This window comes from Lathyrus oleraceus, chromosome 5 (assembly GCF_024323335.1).
Source record: "Lathyrus oleraceus cultivar Zhongwan6 chromosome 5, CAAS_Psat_ZW6_1.0, whole genome shotgun sequence".
NCBI classification, from domain to species: domain Eukaryota; kingdom Viridiplantae; phylum Streptophyta; class Magnoliopsida; order Fabales; family Fabaceae; genus Lathyrus; species Lathyrus oleraceus.
The window spans coordinates 389,438,189-389,459,244 of NC_066583.1; the positions used below are offsets into that span (position 1 = coordinate 389,438,189).

At 42.0% G+C, this 21,056-nt stretch overlaps 1 protein-coding gene across 1 annotated transcript in view; it reads left to right on the forward strand.

Moving 5' to 3' along the window:
• The window catches only part of LOC127080912 (uncharacterized), a 93,416-nt gene extending 84,056 nt beyond the window's left edge, over positions 1 to 9,360 (forward strand). Inside the window, exon 2 of the mRNA XM_051021204.1 lies at positions 9,262 to 9,360. Within this exon, the coding sequence (XP_050877161.1) occupies positions 9,262 to 9,360 (99 nt within the window). The remainder of the gene's footprint in view (positions 1 to 9,261) is intronic.
• Positions 9,361 to 21,056: the final 11,696 nt, after the last annotated feature.

Here is a 21,056-nt window from a genome sequence, read left to right on the forward strand (position 1 = left end):
ACGTGGTTCACATGTATCTCATCCAGCCGGTGCAAATTTCTACGGTTCTTTTGTATTCAATCCCTGTTTACCCTGAAAGTCTGACAGCCATTGCTATCATCCGTTCGGGTTCCCAGCTGATTGAATAGGGGCAGCTGTAGCACCTCAAATTTGCACCTATCATTGTACATATCATTTCATATTAGGTCATAGCATATCATAACCCATTGCATAACATTTGCATTGTTTCTCAGTTGCCTCAAGAGCAAGCAAGCAAGAATTAGGTCAAACTGATCAGGAGATCAGTCTACCAATCAAGCAAGGTTGCTTCTCAAGGAATCAAAGCCCTAAGGTTTGCCCAACAAGTTCACATGCCTTGGAGGTCTTTTTGAAGTGTTCAAGTCAAGGTTTGAAGGCTCAGAGGTCATCAGTCGATGCACAGACAAGCCAAAACCCTAAACAGTCAGCAATCAGTCAAAGCAGTGGATGGTGGCCATTCTTGTGGAATTTGGGCACCATGATCAATCATCAAGAGTTCATATGTCTTGAGACATCATTTGAAGTCAAGGTCTCAAGGAATTAGGGTTTGGAATTCATCAGAAATGCACAGTCAAGTCCAAAACCCTAGAAAGTCAAAGTTGGTCAACTGTGGTTGATTTCTTTGGTTTTGATGGATGGAAATGGTTTGAAGGAGTTTATTCATGTCCTAGTAGGTCTCATATGTCATGGGAATCAACATCATGGAAGAATATCAAGCCAATCAGAAAATTTCCCAAAAATAGAAACTGGACCTGTAATTTCAACTGCCAAAAATGGAAACTTCTTGATCCTCAACTTGCATCATGATACAAGCTTCAAATGAATTTTTGCCCAACATGAAAGTTGAAGATCTTGTTCTCCCATTTTCAAAAAGTCCAAGAACTCTCAAATCCCATGTGCGGTTGTCAAGATATGATCCAATCATTTTCATCAATTTGTGAACTTCAACTGAGCATATCTCCCAAACCATAAGGCCAAATTTGGTGGGGTTTTTTCCTACAAACCACATTTTTCATCCTCTTTCCAAAAATATAAATTTCATGACCTAAAACCTTGCCAATCAAAATGGCATTTTTGGACCTATTCCTTTAAAATTCAAAGTTTGACCCAAGTTTGACTTTTTGCTTCTTTGATTTTTTCTTGACTTGGCCAATTGGAATCCATTTTATACCACATTTGTGACATGTTCCAGCTCCTAACTCATCATCATACCACCATTTTCCCATCATTTTGGCCTAAAGTGCAAAGTTGTCAAAATATGCAATTGGTTTCAATAAGCAAGTACATGTTAGCAATTGATGTGCAGCCACAAAGCAGCAGAAATGCAGTCTGTATGCAGCATGATTGCAGGCCCACACGACCAATCTGCACACCTCCATTTTCATTTGTACCAATTTAGCAAAAAATGAAAATAAGTTCTTTAAGGCTAAGCAAGCTTAGCATGTGATTAGTGGAGCATAAACAGACCCATATAAGCCTTCCTTCTGTCCAAACAAACCCTAGTTTTTACAGCCTACACACAGAAAACACACTCTCACTCTCTTCTTGCAAATTGGCAATTGGAAAAATTCTGAGCAGATCCTCAAAGCACACAAGTTCCTCTTGTTTCCTTCATTATCTAGACAACATCTTGAGCACATTCTCATCATCATTTCTCAACTGAAACACCTTCCCTAGCTCTGCATCTTCAAGAGCACTGTTGAGGGCAGATTTTAGGCTGGACCAGGTTATGTGTTCTTGAGCTAATTTTCTGCAAGCATTCAACCTTTGGAAGCTGTGTGACTACCTGTTTCGAGCTATATCCCTCAATCCATCACTATTTCCAGCTTTTCTTCAAAAACAAGTTAGTTTTCAGTCCTCTCCTTTCTCCAAACTATATCATGTTTTTGGTAGGTCTTATCATGCTGAGTACACTACAATTTATTTTACCTGAAATGATGATGTTATGAGGGAGAAATCCGGATTTGTATTTTTTGTGCATGAAGTTGTTCTTACCCGATTCTTGAAAACTATGGTGTATTAGTGGTCATGTTTGAGGGATATGTCATGCTTGCTTGCCATGTTATTTGATTTTCAATTGATGATGACTGATTGATGATGTTGAACACATGCTACTGTTATATCCGAACCCTAGCACTCTGTCTTGAAAACTCCCATAGTCATGTTGTTTTGTTGTCAGCTAGGTTTACTTAATGATGAATGTTCATTACCATGCCTGATTATTGAGGATTCTATTTATGATTGTTTGTTCATCATTAATGGTTGAATATGGAAATAATAAAGCATTGCTGTATCCATTAAACTCTAATTTGTTTCCAGTTTATTTTCCCATAGTCATGCCTGTTGTTATTAGGTGTATCTGCATAATCATATTGTTGCTGCTATGCTGCTGACCATGCTATAGGTTGATGTTGAGTTTCAATGAAAATGTTCATGCCTGCTGTTTCTTAAATCCATTAGACCTGCCTAGAATATCTCCTTGAACTGTGTATGTTTTTCTGTTTAAAGCCATTTGGGGATGATGTTTAGTTGCCAGGCAAATTGGGCCTCTTGATCGGGATTGATTTTCTCATGATGTTGGTCACATAAACAAACATGTACCAGTGCCATGTTATTATGTGTTTTGCTTGAATTTTGTTTGATGTTGATGAACCATGGAGTGGAATTGATATAGGTTGCTGTTGTTTAATTTAGTTCTGCCCGGGAATCTCCTCTGCTTGTGCTTGGTCTGTTGTTAATTAATGCTGTATGATGATGATGTTGCATAAACAAACTTGTACCAATGCCATGATTGCTTGCCATGCTGTTCAAGTTTCAATTGGTGATGACTGTTTGATTGCATGATGAACATGACTTTCAAACCCTGCTGCTGTTAAACTACTTTATCCTGTCCAGGAATTTTGTCTGAATGTGTATTGGTTTGTTGCACTATTGTCATGATTAATTGTTGCTGTTCATTGGATGTTGTTTATTCGATTGCTTGAAGCTGAACTTGATACCCTGCTGATAATCCCTAAGGTTTTTCTAAAAAACAGAATGTTGAACTTCCATTGTTTATTTTGATGTTGTTCATGCTGCTTGCCAAATACTATGCTGGTTGTGTGTTCAAATGTTTGATTCTGTTTGGATGTTGACTGAACTTGTTTGAAGTTTGAACCTTGAGCCATGATGTTGAAATCCTGTTATTTTTCTTCCAGAAAATCATGCTTTTATTGTTGCATGAACATTGGCTGTTGTTTTTGCTCATGTTGCATGATACATTTCGAGGCCATGCTATTGTGTGTTTGCTGTTTGGATTTGCTTGGATGATTGATGAATACACGATGCCATGCTAATACCTTGCTAACTGTGTTTCAAACCTTAAAACCTGCCAAGATTTCGCATGAACAGATGGTGTTGGTTTGTTGTTATGTTATAGTTGTATGAAGAATGTTTATTAGATGCTATGCTGTTGTGAGTTTGTGGTTTGAATTTGTTTGGATGTTGTTGCTCATGTTGTATGTTACATTTCATAAACCATGCTGTCGAAACCCTAGAGCCAGTTCCCATATAGTCTTGTTGGCTGTTGTTGTCCTGTGCTGCATGAATGTCCTTTATGTTACCATGTTGGTCTGCACGATTTTGTTGAAATTTATTGGCCATGATGTTTGATTGAAGTTGAGTATTTGAATTGCCCTGCTGTTGTATTATGCCAAGCCCTAGTTCCCTGCATGAACCCAGAAAATATGGAAGTTCATTGGATATTATGGCTTGGTTTACTGTTTCATTGGGGCAAGCCAATCAGGACATTTCCTGGGCGCCCCTGAAACACAGTCGTTTCAATAAGTGGCCTCAGTAATTACACATTTGCCATCCTTTGACCTTGGTTTGACTACCTTTGCCTTGCCCTTGTTCATGTTTTGCCCAATATTTCATCCAACTTCAATAATTATTTTCCAATTCATTTTTCACCCAAAAATTATGAAATTTTTTACACTTGATCATGTTTGAGTCTATTATTTAATGGTGAATTTTAATTAATTTTCCAGTGGTTGGTTTTTAATTGACAATTATTTTCTCAACATGTGTGCATGAATGATACCCTTGGCCATTTCAATTGTGAAATAATGATGTTGTGCCCAATGCCTTTGAAATTTTTTAGGGTGAAACTAGACACATTGACCTTCATTTCCATATAGAGTTTGTGCATTTATCATTTGTGGATTGAGGGTTATGATTTTTTGAAGTCATGTGTTACAATTGTTGCTATGCCATGATCATGTATTTTCACAAATTTTGTTCACACACTTCCCCACATCCAAATGATCCCAAATTTTGCATGAATGATCTCTTGTATGTCTAGTTGATCTATGAATTTTCTTGGAGTTAATCATGCTGTTTTCCATTTAATTGAGAATTTTCTTCCATGCTTAGTCATTTGTTGACTTTTTGTGCTATACCTTGCCAAATCCTTTGTGAAATTCTCAAATCATATTGTATGTCCATGAAATTTCATATGTGATAACTAGACTCTTTGAGCTTTGCATTGGTGTTAATCTAATTCATTTCTCTTCTGTTTTCAAATTGATATGATTTTTTGAAGTTGACCCATGCTTGTTGACTTTCACCATGCTTACTTGAATTTGTTTTGACTTCATGATTTTATTTGACTGCCTTCCTCTCATCCAATTGCCATGAAATTTGACATGTATACCATGTTAGATGTTAGGATTGAGTGTGATTTGTTTCATGATTTTTTGAGATTGTTTGAGTTGACTTTTGAATGAAGTCTTTGCTGTTGACTTTTGTATGCTTCCTTTGCTATGCTTTGCATTCTTTTGCATATGAAATGACCTTGATGCATGATATAAGTTTGAACCCAATTGTGTTTGCTTCCTACATGATTGAGTTTGACTTTGATTGAATATTGCTTGCTGCCTTGACCTTCTTCTTTCATCTTTGACCCTAGGCTAGCCCTAGTGGTCTTCTGAGCTTACAATTGAGCTGTTGTTTCAGGTTGAGCACCCATGCTTTAAGGATCACTCAAATGTGATTGAATTTGATTGTTTGCTTGTCTATATTGTGCTAACCTTTTGTTTTGTAGGTGACTCATGTAACTTGAGTCTTGCTTTGCACAGTTGATCTTCTGTGGTTGACTGTTTCTCCATTTCCTTTGCTTTTAACTGTTTAATTGCATACTGATTTGTTTGGTTTTTCTCAGGTACCCTTTAGTTGCTTTAGTTGCTTGCTTTGCTTTTTAGCAATTGCTTTGAGGTATAATCTCTTTTACTTCATGTAGTCTGGAGTCCCGGTCTGTTATTTGACCGGGCAAACTGTCTGAAGCCCTCCTTAAGAGGCAATGCCTGTGTTTGTTTAAAATTGTCCTAAGCAGGAAAAGTCCTTCAAGTAAGGCAATCGGTGGAAGGTAGGGATAAGTAGCCTATCCCCCACTATTCAGTGTGTCCTCTCTCTGCTCCCATTACATGGTTGAAGCATCGAGATAAAAACCCAAGATCTATCGAGTCAATAAGGGGAAAGAGTTCCATCTTTCTGAACTCCCCTACTTTCTATTTGATGCTCTCCCAGGCCAGGGATAGAAGCAATGAGGCACACCCCTCATCTCCTTTCCTCTGCTTCACCTTAGCCTCTCAATGGCAAGGTTAAGAGCACACTTACCCCATTCCAGTTGGCCCTAGTGCCTAACCTCTGATGTTTGAGCCCCCTTGTTGGTGTGTTTATTTTATGCTATCTGTGTTTGTGATTGCTTTGTTTGCCTCTTTAGGCTCTAGTTGCTTGCCCTTGTGCAATAGGTTGTGCTTGGCTTGCTTCCTGTGCAAGTCAAGTCTGTGTGGCTTAACCCTTGTGTGAGCCACACTTAGAGTTGTTAGGCCGAACTACGGCAACTCTGATTCTCATGTCCAGATGAGATACGTAGGCACGAGATGCGATGTCTTGTCGAGTTTGACTAACCACTAACACTAATTCTTTTCTCTCACCCCTGTTGTGATTGAGATATCCCCTTTCTCTTGCCACTAGTTGCAATTGAGATCCCTTGCTTCCTGTGCAAGCCTTGTCTAGGATAGGTTGGCCCTTGTGCCATTTAGCTAGAAACCTTAACTTAGGGTTGACTTTGCATGACAACATCTAGGCTCGAGTCGTAGTCTCCCTAGAGTTGTGTCTCCCTCTGTTATCTGGTTAGGCTAGATCCTTTGTCCCTGCGTAGGGGAACTACATCGCCCTGATCTTCACACCAGATGAAGTATGTAGGCAGGAGATTGAGCTGATCTCTCCGGGCGCCTTTTCTTTTCTTTTTGTGTTTTGTTTGACAGTTATAGGCTGAGTCCCAGACTCCCTCTCTATCTGTTGTGTTGTTTAGGTTCGGATGCTGACGTAAGTCCAGTGATTGGCATTCAGGCTCCACGTTTGCCTCTTTTGCGTGTCGTTTAGGTTCGGATGATGACATAAGTCCAGTGATTGGCAGTCGGGCTCCACGTTTGCCTGTGTTTTGTTTTGTTTGCGTGCGTGTCAGCCGAGCTACGAATGCTCTGATTCTTCTCTCGTCCGAGAAGATACGTATGCATAGGATACGATATCCTAGCGAGCATGTGTCGTTTCCCCAGTCCGAACTACTTCGACTCTGATGTCTATGCCTGATAGACTAAGTAGGCCCAGGATGCGACATCCTGCCGAGTCAGTTTCAGTCAGTCTCTTTTGTCTCTTTCAGCCAGTGTGTGTGTGTTTGAGCAGTGTTTAGCAACCATATTCCTTCCTTTTGTGCGTGGATCCCGTAGAGTACTACGGATGCGTAGGGTGCCTAACACCTTCCCTTCGCATAACCGACTCCCGAACCCATCCTCTTTGGTCGCGAGACCATGTTTTTTCCTAGGTTTACTTCGAGCGTTTCCTTTCCCTCTTTCGGGATAAATAACACACGGTGGCGGCTCTGTTGTTTCTTTCTTTTCCCGCCGGTTTTTCGCGCGATGCGACAGGTGGGAAGCGGCAACTCGTCACCATCCATAATAGCTAGAATCAGAGCGCCTCCGAAGAAGGCTCTAACCACCACAATTGGACCCTCATATTTTGGTGTCCATTTCCCTCTGGAGTCTTTGTAAATTGGCAAGATTTTCTTCAGCACTAAATCTCCTTTTGAAACACCCTAGGACGAACTTTCTTGTCGAATGCCTTTTTAAGACGCCTTTGATAGAGTTGAAAGTGACCTAACACTTTCAAGCGTTTCTCCTCAATAAGGTTGAGCTCGTCATACCTTGATTGAACCCATTCCGCCTCGTCTAGCTTAGCCTCCATTAGGACTCTCATCGAGGGGATCTCTACTTCTATAGGGAGAACTGCTTCCATACCGTATACCAAGGAATAAGGAGTTGCCCCTATTGAAGTTCGTATCGACGTACGATAGCCATGCAACGCAAAAGGTAACATCTCGTGCCAATCCTTGTACGTAACAACCATCTTTTGGATGATTTTCTTGATATTTTTATTTGCAGCTTCAATAGCCCCATTCATCTTAGGTCGATAGGGTGATGAGTTGTGGTGCTCGATCTTGAATGTTGCGCATAACTCATCCATGGTCTTGTTGTTGAGATTGGACCCATTATCAGTGATGATTTTGTTGGGAATACCATATCGACATATGACGTTATTTTTCAAGAAATAGGCGACTACGTGCTTTGTGACATTCGCATAAGACGCGGCTTCCACCCATTTGGTAAAATAATCTATGGCCACCAAGATGAATCTGTGTCCATTTGGCGCTTTGGGTTCTATCATTCCAATCATGTCGATGCCCCACATAGATAAAGGCTAAGGTGATGTTATGACATTCAGCAGGGTAGGCGGTACATGTATTTTGTCAGCATAGATTTGGCACTTGTGGCATGTTTTGGTGTAATGATAACAGTCGGGTTCCATTGTCAACCAGTAGTAACCTGTGTAACACCTCAAAATTTGCCCTCCTCTCTTGAGACTAGCTTAGCATATTGCATATCATGTGGAAACATTGAGCAAGTCATCCTCCTAGGTCTTTCTCAGAAGATGGAGAGGTTAAGAGATGCATGCCTGAGGGTATTATTAAATTGATCACTAATCATCTGAGGTTTGTGCTTCAATTAGGGTTTCTTGGTTCCTCAAGGAGGTGGAGTATTATCTTGGTTGAAATGGTATATCATCATCATCATGGTTCATTATTCCTGCTCAGATTCCTTGGGATTAGGGTTTTGACCTCTGGTCAACCCTAATCAGTTGCATTCTACCAGTCAGGGTTTCTTTCAAGAAGATGAGGTCTTTATTGAGATGGAGATCATCATGTGATTTTATTGAGCTTGTATACGCTAGGGTTTCATTTTGGTGTCATTTCATCAGGTGGTTGAGGCTCAGATTCATCAGTACATTCCCAAGTCATCAAAAGTCAACAGAAGTCAACTGTCAGGTCAACTGTGGATTTGGAGGTGGGAAGTGGCTAGAGATACTTCATTCATGTTCAAACAAGTCTCATTTGACATTTCAAACATCAACTTTGAAGAATTTGAAGTCAGGTCAAAACTTGCCAAAAATAGAAAGTGACCTATAATTCAAACTTGCCAAAAATGGAAAGGTTTTAGTCCAACTTCATATTACATCATCAAGAAAGCTTCAAATGAAATTTTGTTGAACATGAAAGTTGTAGATCTTTCTCTCCCATTTCCAAAAAGTTCAAGATCTTCAATTTCTCATGTGTGGTTAAGGAGATGTGATCAAAACTTGACAAAGTATGCATTAGACTTCAAATGAGCATAACTTCTCAACCAAAGCTCCAAATTGGATGGCTCTTTTTGCATTGTTCTTCTTTTGACTTCTAGTTTCCAAACCATGCATTACATGACATGAATTATCATCACATGATCATTTGATAATTCATTCACTTTTTGGAGGGAAAACATGAAATTCAAAATTGGTGCATGGCTTGATCTTTTTCCCACCACCATTGGCTCCAAAATGGATTTTTAAGTGAAAATGAAGAGGATTTCGTGTACTGTTCACATGCATATCATGCATAAGGGGTATAAACCAAATTTGCACTTACACCTTAAAACTCAATTATTTCCATTTGCATTTGGTTTAAGCTTAATTAAACATGATTAGGAGGAGGTATATAAGCAAAACCCTAACTGTTTTTCAGTTTAGCATTCATAATTTCAGATCTAGATCTCAAACTCCAAAACTTTTCTCTCAAAACTTTTTGCAATTTCTTCACATCTAATCCATTTCCAGTGCTTGATTATTGATCCTGAAGTGTTGTGGAGCAAGATTGCACGTGAAACCAAGGCAAATCGTGGCACATTGAAGCATATTCAAAGCTTGGAGTATTAATGGCAATGTCAAATTCTGTTGGATTCAGGAGCAATTGAGCTTCAATCTTCCTTCCAATCACCTCACTAAGCATCATAGAAGAACTTTGAAGCATCACAAGGCCTGGATAGCACGATTCAACAGATCTGCTCTTCAAGAGGTTCAAAATTGATTCTCTTAATTCTCAAATTTATTATGCTATTGTGATAGATCTAAGCATGCTGAGTAATCTGAGATTTGAACCATGAATTTTGGTGTGAAATTGAGTTAGTTAGGTCGATTTAAAGTTTTGTGCATGAATGTTGTTTGCTTCGATTTGCTCATGATAGTTGGAACTAGGCTAAACCATGCATGGATTCGTGATCCTTGATGAAGGATCTACACAATGATGTGTTCAATTGTGATTTCTGAGAATTTTGTTCTTGTTGCCTTGCAATGTTCATGATGGCACAATGAAGAAGATGATGATTGAGTTTAGGCCACGGTTTTTGATCTTCAGAAAATAGTTTTCTGCATGTTGCATGTGTTTCCTAGGGTTTAATTCTAATTGGTCCATGTATGTGCTTGTTTGGCAATATGAGTGGCTCAGATGCGCTTGACTCACACACTCAGCATGTTGACCATGCCACGTAATTAATGAAATGCTGAGTTTCATTCAGCGCACGCTCCACTACTCAAATTGTCACCCTGTTCGATCCTTGGCCAATGCAAATAATTCAAATGCTTCATGATTTCTCTTATTTCCCTCCATGATTCCATATGCTTGCTTCATACTTTTTTTTAATTTTTCTTCAACTTGCAAAATTCATATAAAATTGAATATTCATCCAAAAATTCCCAGGCTTTTTGCATTGTGTTGCATTTTTTGTCTATTATTTTTTGATCATATTTCCACAAGTTCTGCTTGGCTGAATTATTTTTTGTGCTAGAGAGCTTGAGCATGTATCCATTTTGTACCTTGCCATGCTTATACATTTGTGAAATGCTGGTTTTTAATCCAATGATTATGAAAATTTGCATGATGAAACTAGACTCATTGCTTGAAATTTTGGTGTTGATTTGGTATTTTTATCATGTGTCATTTCTGTTTTATGATCATGTTAAGTTAGGTGTGACAATTTGTGTCACACCTTTGCTTGCTCAACTTATGTGATGTGTTTGCCATGCCAAATGATCTCCAAATGTCCTGATTTTTTGTGTGATGCTTGTTATATATGTTGTGATTGCTCATGAATTTTCTTGGAATTTTTTGGATCATTTCTGATTTAATTGAGATTTTTCATTCTGGTTAGTCACATTTGAGCTTTAAAATTTCCTTGAGCTTCAATTGATCATGAAATGGATTTGGTAATTGATATTGAGATGAGACCTTTTGGATTGTTTCAAGATGTGTTTGGAGTTGATTCATGTTAATTTTCAGCTTCTGTTTTGAATTTTTTCTCCATCTTTGACCCTAGGCTTTGACCTAGTGGTTTGTTACTTATCTTTGAGCTTTGATTTCAGGTTGAACATCCAAGTTTCCATGGTTAATGATGCTCCATCATTTGAGTGATGATGTTTGCCTTTGATTACTAACCTTTGTGTGTTTTGTAGGTTGATGTAAACTCATTTGAGTTTGACCTTTGGCTTACACTTTATGTACATTGGGATTGTTTGTTGCTTATTGTCTGTTTGTTTGGTTGTCTGAGTATTGTACTGATTTGTTTGATGTTTCCACAGGTACATTAATTGCTTTAAGTTCATTTTGAACTTTGCTTTGCTTGGTTGCTTGACCACTTAGGTATAACTTCTCTTCTTCATGTAGTCTGGAAGACCTACTGTTATTTGGTAGGCACTTGTCTGAAGTCCTCCTTAAGAGGCAATGCTTGTGTTTGTTTATCTTGGTGTCAAGCAGGAAAAGTCCTCTTATGAGGCAATTGGCAGATAAAAGAGATGTGCAATCCATCTCCTGCTATTCAGTGTGTCATCCACTTTGCTCACACCATGTGTTGATGCATTGTGGATATTAACCCAAGATCTTTGTTGTGTCAGTCATATGTGGAGAAGAGTTCCTACTTTCTAAACTCCCACACTTTCATTTGTCTGAAGCTCTCCCAGGCCAGGGATAAGAGCTGTGAGGTCTTACCCTCACTTCCCATTTCATCTGCTTCACCCTAACTCTCAATGTTAGGGTTAAGAGCTAACTACACCCGATTCCAGTTGGCTTGTGTTTTACATCCTAACCTTGTATGAGCCCATTTGTTTGCATATAGTGTGTGTGCTTGCTTTTTGTGCTTGTATGTGTTTGTTGTACTGTTTAGGATAGCTTGCTGCCTGTGCAAGTTAGATAGAAACCTCAACCTAGGACCATTGTGGATTGCATGATAACTATTAGGCTCGAGTCAGTCTCCCTTCTAGTTTGTCATTTCCCATTCTCTGGTTAGGATAGAAGTTTCTCCCCTGTTAAGGGGAACTACGTTTCCCTGATCCTCATACCAGATGAGGTACGTAGGCAGGAGATCGTGCGAGATCTTTCCGGGCACCCTTTTTCCTTTTTGTGTGTGTGAGGAGTTTGACGTAAGTCCAGCAATTGGCAGTCGGTTTCCTGTGTTTGTTTGGGTGTGGAGTCTGATGTAAGTCCAGCGAGTGGCATTCGGTTTCCTCGTTTGTGTTCGTTGTTTGGAGTCGGACGTAAGACCAGCCATTGGCAGTCTATTTCCATTTGTATGTTCGTTTTGACGTCTCAGCGTTTGTTCGTGTGTTTTGTTTCGGCGTGCGTTAGCCGAACTACGGTAGCTCTGATTCTCATTCCAGATGAGATACGTAGGCATAGGATGCGATATCCTAGTGAGCCCGTTCCCCTTTTCCCCGAACTACGTTGACTCTGATGTTTGCTTCTGACAAACTACGTAGGACCAGGATGCGATATCCTGCCGAGTTACCTTCTTCCGTCTTCTTCCGCCTGTCTTGTTATTCCAGTGTGTGTGCATGTTTTGAGCAGTTTCTTTTGGCAACCTTATTCTATTCTTCTGAGCGTGGATCCCGTCGAGTACGACAGACGTGAGGGGGTGCTAATACCTTCCCCTTGCGTAACCGACTCCCGGTCCTTGTAATCTCCGGTCGTAAGACCATTTCCTTTCCAGGTTTACTTCGAGCATTTCCTTTCCCTCTTTGGGATAAATAACGCACGGTGGCGGCTCTGTTTGTTTTGTTTTTCCCGCCGGTTGTTTTTCGCGGATGCGACAGCTGGCGACTCTGCTGGGGATATAGAAGTTGACCTCCTGCTGGTCCATCTTCCCTAAGCGAGTCACTCCTAGCGTTCTCTAGGATAGTTTAGGTTGCTTGTGTTGCTCTATTTATTGCATTTATGATTATTATGTTGTGTATATATTCGCATAAATGTTTGCATGCATCATACTATCATTGTGTTGTCTTTTGTACAGGTTGGTTTCTCTGATTTGGGGGGGGGGGGGTGTTCTGAGTGGGGCTAAAACCCAGGCCCGAGTATACACCTAGGATTAGCGTGGTCTCATGTTGCCTCTCATGTTAGGTCAACATGTTTTTGGCGACGTGACATACCACAAGCCGGACGAGGTTCACTTGAGGGTGCTCTTCCTTTGTGGAGTATCCACTTTGGTTGAGTTACCTCATCTGAGCTGGTGACTTCGGTGACCGTTCTTTCTCGGATCTTTGGTTTAGATGATCTTATGAGAGCTACAACGGCACACCCGAAAGGGCAAACCCGTTGAGTATCTTTGCCCGATTGTCGAGACCATTATCCGCCTTAGGATGACCTGATTAGAATTCACCTGCGATGGGAGGGTTGATTCTTACAGATGCATGTTCTGATGGTAACTTTGATGGTGACTAATGGTTCAGTTATTGATCAGAGTTCTATTTATAAGTCGGATTTATGGATTTATTTCCGAGACGCCGGAATTCTGTCCGTGGTATTTATCAGTGGGGATCCGTTTATTTCAGGATTCCCTGGGTTGGTGCAGATGTTTGTGTGGTTATCCGTTCAGAGGATTTTCTGATGATGATGGTGATATATCCTCCGATTTCGTTTATTCGGAACTCCCAAGTTGGATTTATGGTTACTTAGGACTTCAGATGGTTGTGATCAGTTCAGAGGCCGTAACTCAGTGCAGTGGATGTTCAGATGACTTGGAGGATGGCACAGTGCATTGCATTCATACATCAGCATCATTCACATTTTGCATTTATCTGCATCTAACTCATGTTTATCCATATGCAGGGGACATTCTTGATCGAGATCCTGGTTGAGAGACTTCTTTGTTCCAGACATGAGGACCGGTTTGAAGGACGATGTTGTCTACAGTTTCTTTGATCCAGAGATTGGTGTGCTGGGAGATATGATAGCATTGATTACACCTGACCATGTGGGGATGTTCCGTGAGGCATACGGTGGTATTTTGAAGTTGGTTTTCAGGCTCACAGACAGTGATAGGAGCGCCATCCATACTCTTCTCTAGTTTTATGACCCGGGTTTGAGATGTTTCGTCTTCCCGGATTACTTGTTGGGGCCTTTGATGGAGGACTATGCCAGCATCTTGGGAATTCAGATCAAAGATCAGATTCCTTTCTATGCCACTAAGGGGGAGCCGGATGTTGCTGAGATTTCTCGTGCTCTTTATTTGAGCCCAGAGGTGACCAAGGGGGGTTTGAAGGAGAAGGGAAAGTTGTCCGGTTTTCATCTGAGTTTCTTGGAGGCTAAAGCCAAGGAGCATGCTGTTGTGGGTAATTGGAGGACCATTTATGCTTTGATTGCTGTAAGCATCTATGGGATTATCATGTTCCCTAACCAGAAGAACTTTGTAGATATTAATGCTATCCGGTTATTTGTGCAGAGGAATCCCATTCCTACCCTGATTGGGGATGTTTATTACTCGGTCCATAATCGGAACAAGAAGCGGCGTGGTGGATTGATCAGATGTTGTGCTCAGTTGTTACATAAGTAGTTCATGGGGTATTTGCCTTCCCGAGGTGCCTTTGCCTTTCTTGATCCTACTGTCAAATGGTCAATCAGGTTGATGGGTTTGCGAGCCAAGAACATAGCTTGGACTCACAATGGTATGGCTGGACGAGATTTCATTTACAGTTGTGGGAGTCTTCCCAATGTGCCTCTTATAGGAGTTCAAGGTTGCATTAATTACAACCCGGTGCTTCTTAGGAGACAGATGGGATTTGCTGTGGAGGGTCCTCCTCTTGGGCGAGAGATTCAGGAGTCTTTCTACTTCCCAATTGAGGGTAATCAGCCAAAGTTGAGGCAAGTGTCTGATGAGTGGCGTGGCATTCAGAGAAAGGGCAAGGTTCCTTTTGGCAAGGTTAACAGCAGGTCTTTTCCTCTGTTTGATGATTGGCTTAGGAAGAGGATTGAGCTCACACATCTACCATTTCCTGGAGGTGATCCTTGGTGTCCTATGATTGAGGGGCCACGTTCTTCTGTCAGCATGGAAGAGTTCCTTGAGATGAAGAAAGCTAGAGATCAGCTGCAAGCAGAGAAGACTGAATTGGAGATGAGTGTTGCTAGGATTCAGATGGCTAATCAGGAGATCAGAGGGAGAATAGAAGATCGGGATAAGAGACATGCTCTTATGGTGAAGCGTTTTGAGATAGATACTGCTTACTATGGCAAGGTCAGCCAAGCTTTGGAGTCATCTACAAAGGAGCACGACATCACCAAGGAGAAGCTAGCTAGAGCTTTGAGGGATATTGAAGATGAGAAGAGGAGACAAATCCTTGTGAGGGATCAGAGGGAAGACAGAGTTAGAACCCTTATTGCTGAGTGGGAGGCAAAGCTGAAGATTAAGGAAGCAGAGAAAGCGAAGATCATTGCTGAAAGAGATCATTATCTTGCTGAGAGGGATCATTGCTTCTGACAGATGAAGATTCACCAGAAGGAGGTGGGGAGATTGCAGCAGGAGAACGCTGAGCTTAGGTTCGCCGGGAAGTTTACCAGGATGGTTGATGATGTAGGGCCTTCTGTGGGACCTTCGTCAGATTAGACCTTTCTTATTTGTGTTGAATTACCGTCAGGCCTGTTGACGGAATTCACTTGCTTGTATTTTCTTTCTGATTCTGGAGAATTTATTTGATTTGTATCAGATTTGATGTATGGCTCTCGCACTTATGGTGCACTTTTGATATGCAGATGGTTGTTTTCATTCAGTGATCGATCTTCAAGCTTTATTTGCTTTCCTGTATGCTCTCACATCGCACACACATGGTTGGGTGATATCTTTTCTAAATCATATATCTCTGCTCTGTATGATGAAATCAAATGATGAAAGTCAGAATGCTGCTGCCGAATTATTATCTGTCTCGATGAAACCAGGATCGAAAGACAGAGTGTTCCTCATATGGATAGATATTGCATTCATGCATAATCATAATAACTTGTCTTCTATTTTGCAGGTGTCAGTTTCTAACGTGCTTGATTGTTTCAGGAATCATTGCTCGTGCGCATAAAGTTATACCCTTGCACACAACACGTCCACACAGATACTTCACCAGACGCAACACACCTAGGCTGATGGATCTACCCAATACAGATATTCTTGAGCTGAAGGAGAAGATGAATGAACTGATCAACGTCATGCAAGGGTTTGCCGTCGGGCAGAAAGCACTTGCTGATAAAGTGGAGAAGCTCGAGCGGGCTTCAGCTGCTAACAGTGGTGTCAATTTGGAGGGTGTCTCCAACCATGGCCTTGGTGGTTCTAGGGATATGGGAGATCTCAGAAAGAAGACAACTACGGGTGTAGTAACTAGTAATGCTGGTGGTTTTGGTGTTGCCACAGGTGGACCGGGTCTGATGGGCAATAATTTGAAAGACAGTTTGTTTCCTCCTTTCTTCGGGGCTGAGGAAGATAGAGAAGAAGACCAGTTCTCCGTGCTTAATGAACAGTTTGGGCAATACGGTGTCCAACCACCAAACAAGGAAATTCAGTTGCTGGCGGAGAAGGTCAGGGCTCTCGAAAGCTATGCTACTCCGGAGGTTGTTAACATGTCGAATATGGGGCTGGTTGAGGGGATTGTAATCCCGCAAAAGTTTAAAGCACCTGCGTTTGACAAATACAATGGGAGTTCTTGCCCGGAAACTCACCTCCAGGCTTTTGTCCGCAAGATTTCTGCTTATACAATGGACCAGAAGCTATGGATGTACTTCTTCCAGGACAGTCTGTCTGGGGGGTCTTTGGAGTGGTACACTAAGTTGAAATCTTCTGACATCAAGAGCTGGCAGGATCTTGGCGATGCATTCTTTAAACAGTACCAGTTTAATGCTGACATGGCTCCTAGTCGTACCCAACTGCAGGGTATGTCTCAGAAGCCTAATGAAGGGTTTAAAGAGTATGCACAGAGGTGGAGGGAGCTGGCTGCCCGAGTCCAACCTCCGTTGGTAGACCGAGAAATATCAGATCTGTTTATGGGTACCTTTCAGGGGACATTTGCAGAGAGGATGGTTGGATGCCCGGTTACCAATTTTGCTGATATTGTGGTGGCCGGAGAAAGGATTGAAAGTTGGTTAAAGATGGGGAAAATCCAGGGTAATGCTTCGTCGTCTGGATCGAAGAAGCCCTTTGGAAATGGTCAGAGGAAAAAGGAGGGTGATACAAGTGCTGTGTATACCCAAAGGGGACAAAGTAGGGATCGTTACTACCAGCACGCTGTGTATACCCAAGTGCTGTGTATACCCAAAGGTAACTATTCCTGCTGATAATCAACAACAGCAACAACAACAACCGCAACAACAACGACAGCCATTTCAACAGAGACCGCAGAGGGCTGGGTATCAAGTAAGAGGACGAATGACTGATCGTCAATTTGATAGGCCACCTGTGACTTATTCATTCCTGTTGAAGAAGTTGAAAGACTTAGGGTTGGTCCAGCTGAGGACGTTGGCACCGTTGAGACCTGCAGAGGCCGGCCAGTTTTGATGAGAACGCCAAGTGTGAATTCCACTAAGGTGCTCCTGGACACAATGTAGAAAATTGTAAAGCTTTTAAGCATGTGGTCCAGGACTTGGTGGATTCCAAGGCAATCAACTTTGCACCATCTCCAAATGTGAATGCCAATCCCATGCCCGCGCATGGTCGAATGGGGGTGAATGCAATTTCTGAAGATGGGAGAAGAGTTGCGCTGACAGAGGTGGACCAGTTGAAGACTCCCCTAGTTGAGGTCAAGAGGCAACTGTTGAAGAATGGGGTCTTTCCGGGCTGCGATGACTGTTGTGCTGCGTGCACCGTTGTTCCTGATGGGTGTGTTGTATTGAGGGAGGCTATCCAGAGGCTGATGGATGAGGGAAGCCTCAGGTTTGAGAAGATGGATTCGGGGAAGGAAGATGTCTCCACCATAACCATCTATTTTGACCCGGTTGATTTGTCAACGCTGGCCGATGCGGCTCCAGTTACTATCACGGTACCTGGACTAATTCCTTATGACAAAGATGACGCCGTGCCGTGGCATTATGGTGGGGAAGTGTACTGTAATGGAGAGAAGTTGGAGGATCAAACTACAAGTGAAACTACCATTTCAAAGGTGGATAATGCCGGACCCAGTGGTTTCACTCGCAGTGGAAGGTTGTTTGCACCGGACGCCTTGAGGAATGGGGAGGGAGAGAGAGAAAAGAAAGATAAGGTCGAGGCTTTAGCCAGGGCAAGAGGGAAACAGGTGGTAAATGAGGGTACTCCTGTAGTGACACCGGCGCCTGGTGGGTCGGAGAAAGAACTTGGTGATGACGCTGAAGAATTCCTTAGGATCATCAAGAAGTCAGAGTACAAGCTTGTTGACCATCTGCAGTAGACCCCATCCAAGATCTCAATCTTGTCATTGTTGCTGAGCTCCGAGGGGCATAAAGAGGCTTTATTGAAAATTCTGAAGAGAGCCTATGTTCCTCAGGAGATAACAATCAATCAGTTGGAGACGGTGGTGTCTAATGTCAATGCCAGCCATGGGCTGGGTTTCACTGATTTGGATCTGATGATGGATGGGCAGAATCATAATAGGGCATTACACATTGCTATGGAATGTAAAGGAGCCGTGCTCTCGCACGTTTTGGTTGATACCGACTCGTCTTTAAATGTGTTGCCAAAGAAAGCCCTGGCAAAGCTGGATTGTGATGGTTTAGTGCTGAGGCCTACAGACCTGGTGGTGAGAGCCTTTGATGGTTCGAAGAGGGCTGTGTTTGGAGAAGTAGAGCTCCCCATGAAGATCGGGCCTGAGGTGTTTAAGTCTGTATTCTATGTCATGGATATTCAGCCGGCATACAGTTGCTTGTTGGGTAGGCCATGGATTCATGCTGTCGGGGCAGTAACTTCGACTTTGCACCAAAAATTGAAGTATATCTGGGACGGGCAGGTCGTCACGGTTTGTGGGGAAGAAGACATCTTTGTCAGCCACCTATCATCGTTCAAATACGTGGAAATGGACGGTGAGATTGTTGAAACACCAAGTCAAGCATTCGAGACCATCAAGGTGGAGAATGCTCTTTTTGCCAAAGAAGAGGAGAAACCGTCCATTTCTTCGTATAAGCAGGCTGCTGAGGTGGTGAAGAATGGAGAAGCGCCGGGTTGGGGGAAGATTATGGACATTGCTGCTAAGAAAGACAGATTCGGAGTGGGTTATCAGCCGGGCCGAGGCTCGTCTGGACAAGGCAGAGGACGTCGTCCGTCATTCACGTTCACCAGTGCTGGAATGCGGGATCCAGATCACATCTGTATGGTGGGTGAAGAAGTTGACAGTGACTGTGAGATGGATCAATGGATAAAACCGTGCGTACCAGGGAAGGAAGTCCAGAACTGGAAGGCCGAAAAGATCATCATTGTCACTCTACTTGAAGAGTAATATTTTCTGTTATTCAATTTTATTTGCATGGAAGCCATACGTTTTGCCCGAAACGTAATGGTTCGTTGTAAGGGCCACCTCCTGTTTCATTTTGCAAAATTTGCATCATAAATAAAAGGATGTTTTTCAAATTAAAAGCGGTGTTCCCTGTTTTTCATTTATTTTTACAGTTTAAAAATAAAAAAATAAAAAATGGCAATGTTTTCATTTTTCTTTTCAATTTGTCTCGCTCTGGTTCTAAAGCAATGCATGAATCAACATTCATGCAGATGCGATCATTCTCCGGATCTCATTGATAACAATCCTGTTACACCCTCATATGACTTCGACAATCCGATCTATCATGCCGAAGAAGAAGGCGAAGAAGATTGTGAACTGCCAGAGGAATTAGTCAGGTTGTTGAAACAAGAGAAGAAGGTGATTCAGCCGCACGAGGAGCCAGTTGAGGTTGTGAATCTGGGTACCGAGGAGGTCCGGAAGGAAGTGAAAGTAGGGGCTGCTTTGGAGGCAAATGTCAAGAGCATAATGGTAGCATTGTTGAAAGAATATGTTGATATCTTCGCCTGGTCTTATCAAGATATGCCGGGGTTGGATACCGATATCGTTGTGCACAAGCTACCGTTGAGAGCAGATTGTCCTCCAGTGAAGCAGAAGTTGCGCAGAACTCGACCTGAGATGGCAATGAAAATTAAAGAGGAAGTGCAGAAGCAGTTGGATGTTGGTTTCCTTGCTGTCACTAATTATCCGCCTTGGGTTGCGAATATTGTGTCGGTCCTGAAGAAAGATGGAAAGGTGAGAATGTGTGTGGACTACCGGGATCTGAACAGAGCTAGTCCGAAGGATGATTTCCCATTACCTCACATTGATGTGTTGGTGGATAATACAGCTCAATTCTCGGTGTTTTCCTTCATGGATGGCTTTTCTGGATATAATCAAATCAAAATGTCGCCAGATGATATGGAGAAAACAACGTTCATCACACCGTGGGGAACTTTCTGTTATAAGGTGATGCCATTTGGTCTCAAGAACGCCGGTGCTACTTATCAGAGGGCCATGGTGACTTTGTTTCATGATATGATTCATCATGAAATAGAATGCTATGTTGATGACATGATAGCAAAGTCCCAGACAGAAGAGGGGCATTTGGTAGACTTGGCCAAGCTGTTTGACCGGTTGAGACAGTTCAGATTGAGGTTGAATCCGAATAAGTGCACTTTCAGAGTGCGGTCTGGTAAATTGTTGGGGTTCATTGTAAGTGAAAGAGGAATCGAGGTTGATCCTGCTAAAGTAAAAGCAATACAAGAAATGCCTGAACCGAGAACAGAGAAGGAGGTTCGTGGTTTCTTAGGAAGATTGAACTACATTTCACGGTTCATATCTCATCTAACCGCCACGTGTGAACCTATATTCAAGTTGTTGAGAAAAAATCAAACGGTCAGGTGGAATAAGGATTGCCAAGCGGCATTTGAAAAGATAAAAGAGTATTTGCAGGAGCCTCCGATTCTGATGCCTCTTGTGGAGGGACGACCGTTAATTCTGTACTTGACGGTCCTCGAGGGGTCTATGGGGTGTGTACTGGGGCAGCATGACGAGTCTGGTCGAAAAGAGCATGCCATATACTACCTTAGCAAAAAATTTACCGACTGTGAAACAAGATATTCACTGCTTGAGAAAATTTGTTGTGCTTTGGTCTGGGCTGCTCGCCGACTGAGGCAGTATATGCTGGTTCATACCACTTTATTGATTTCCAAGATGGATCTGATCAAGTACATTTTTGAAAAGCCAGCATTGACCAGACGGGTTACGAGATGGCAGATGATTTTGACCGAATATGATATCCAATATACCTCTCAGAAAGCAATCAAAGGGAGTGT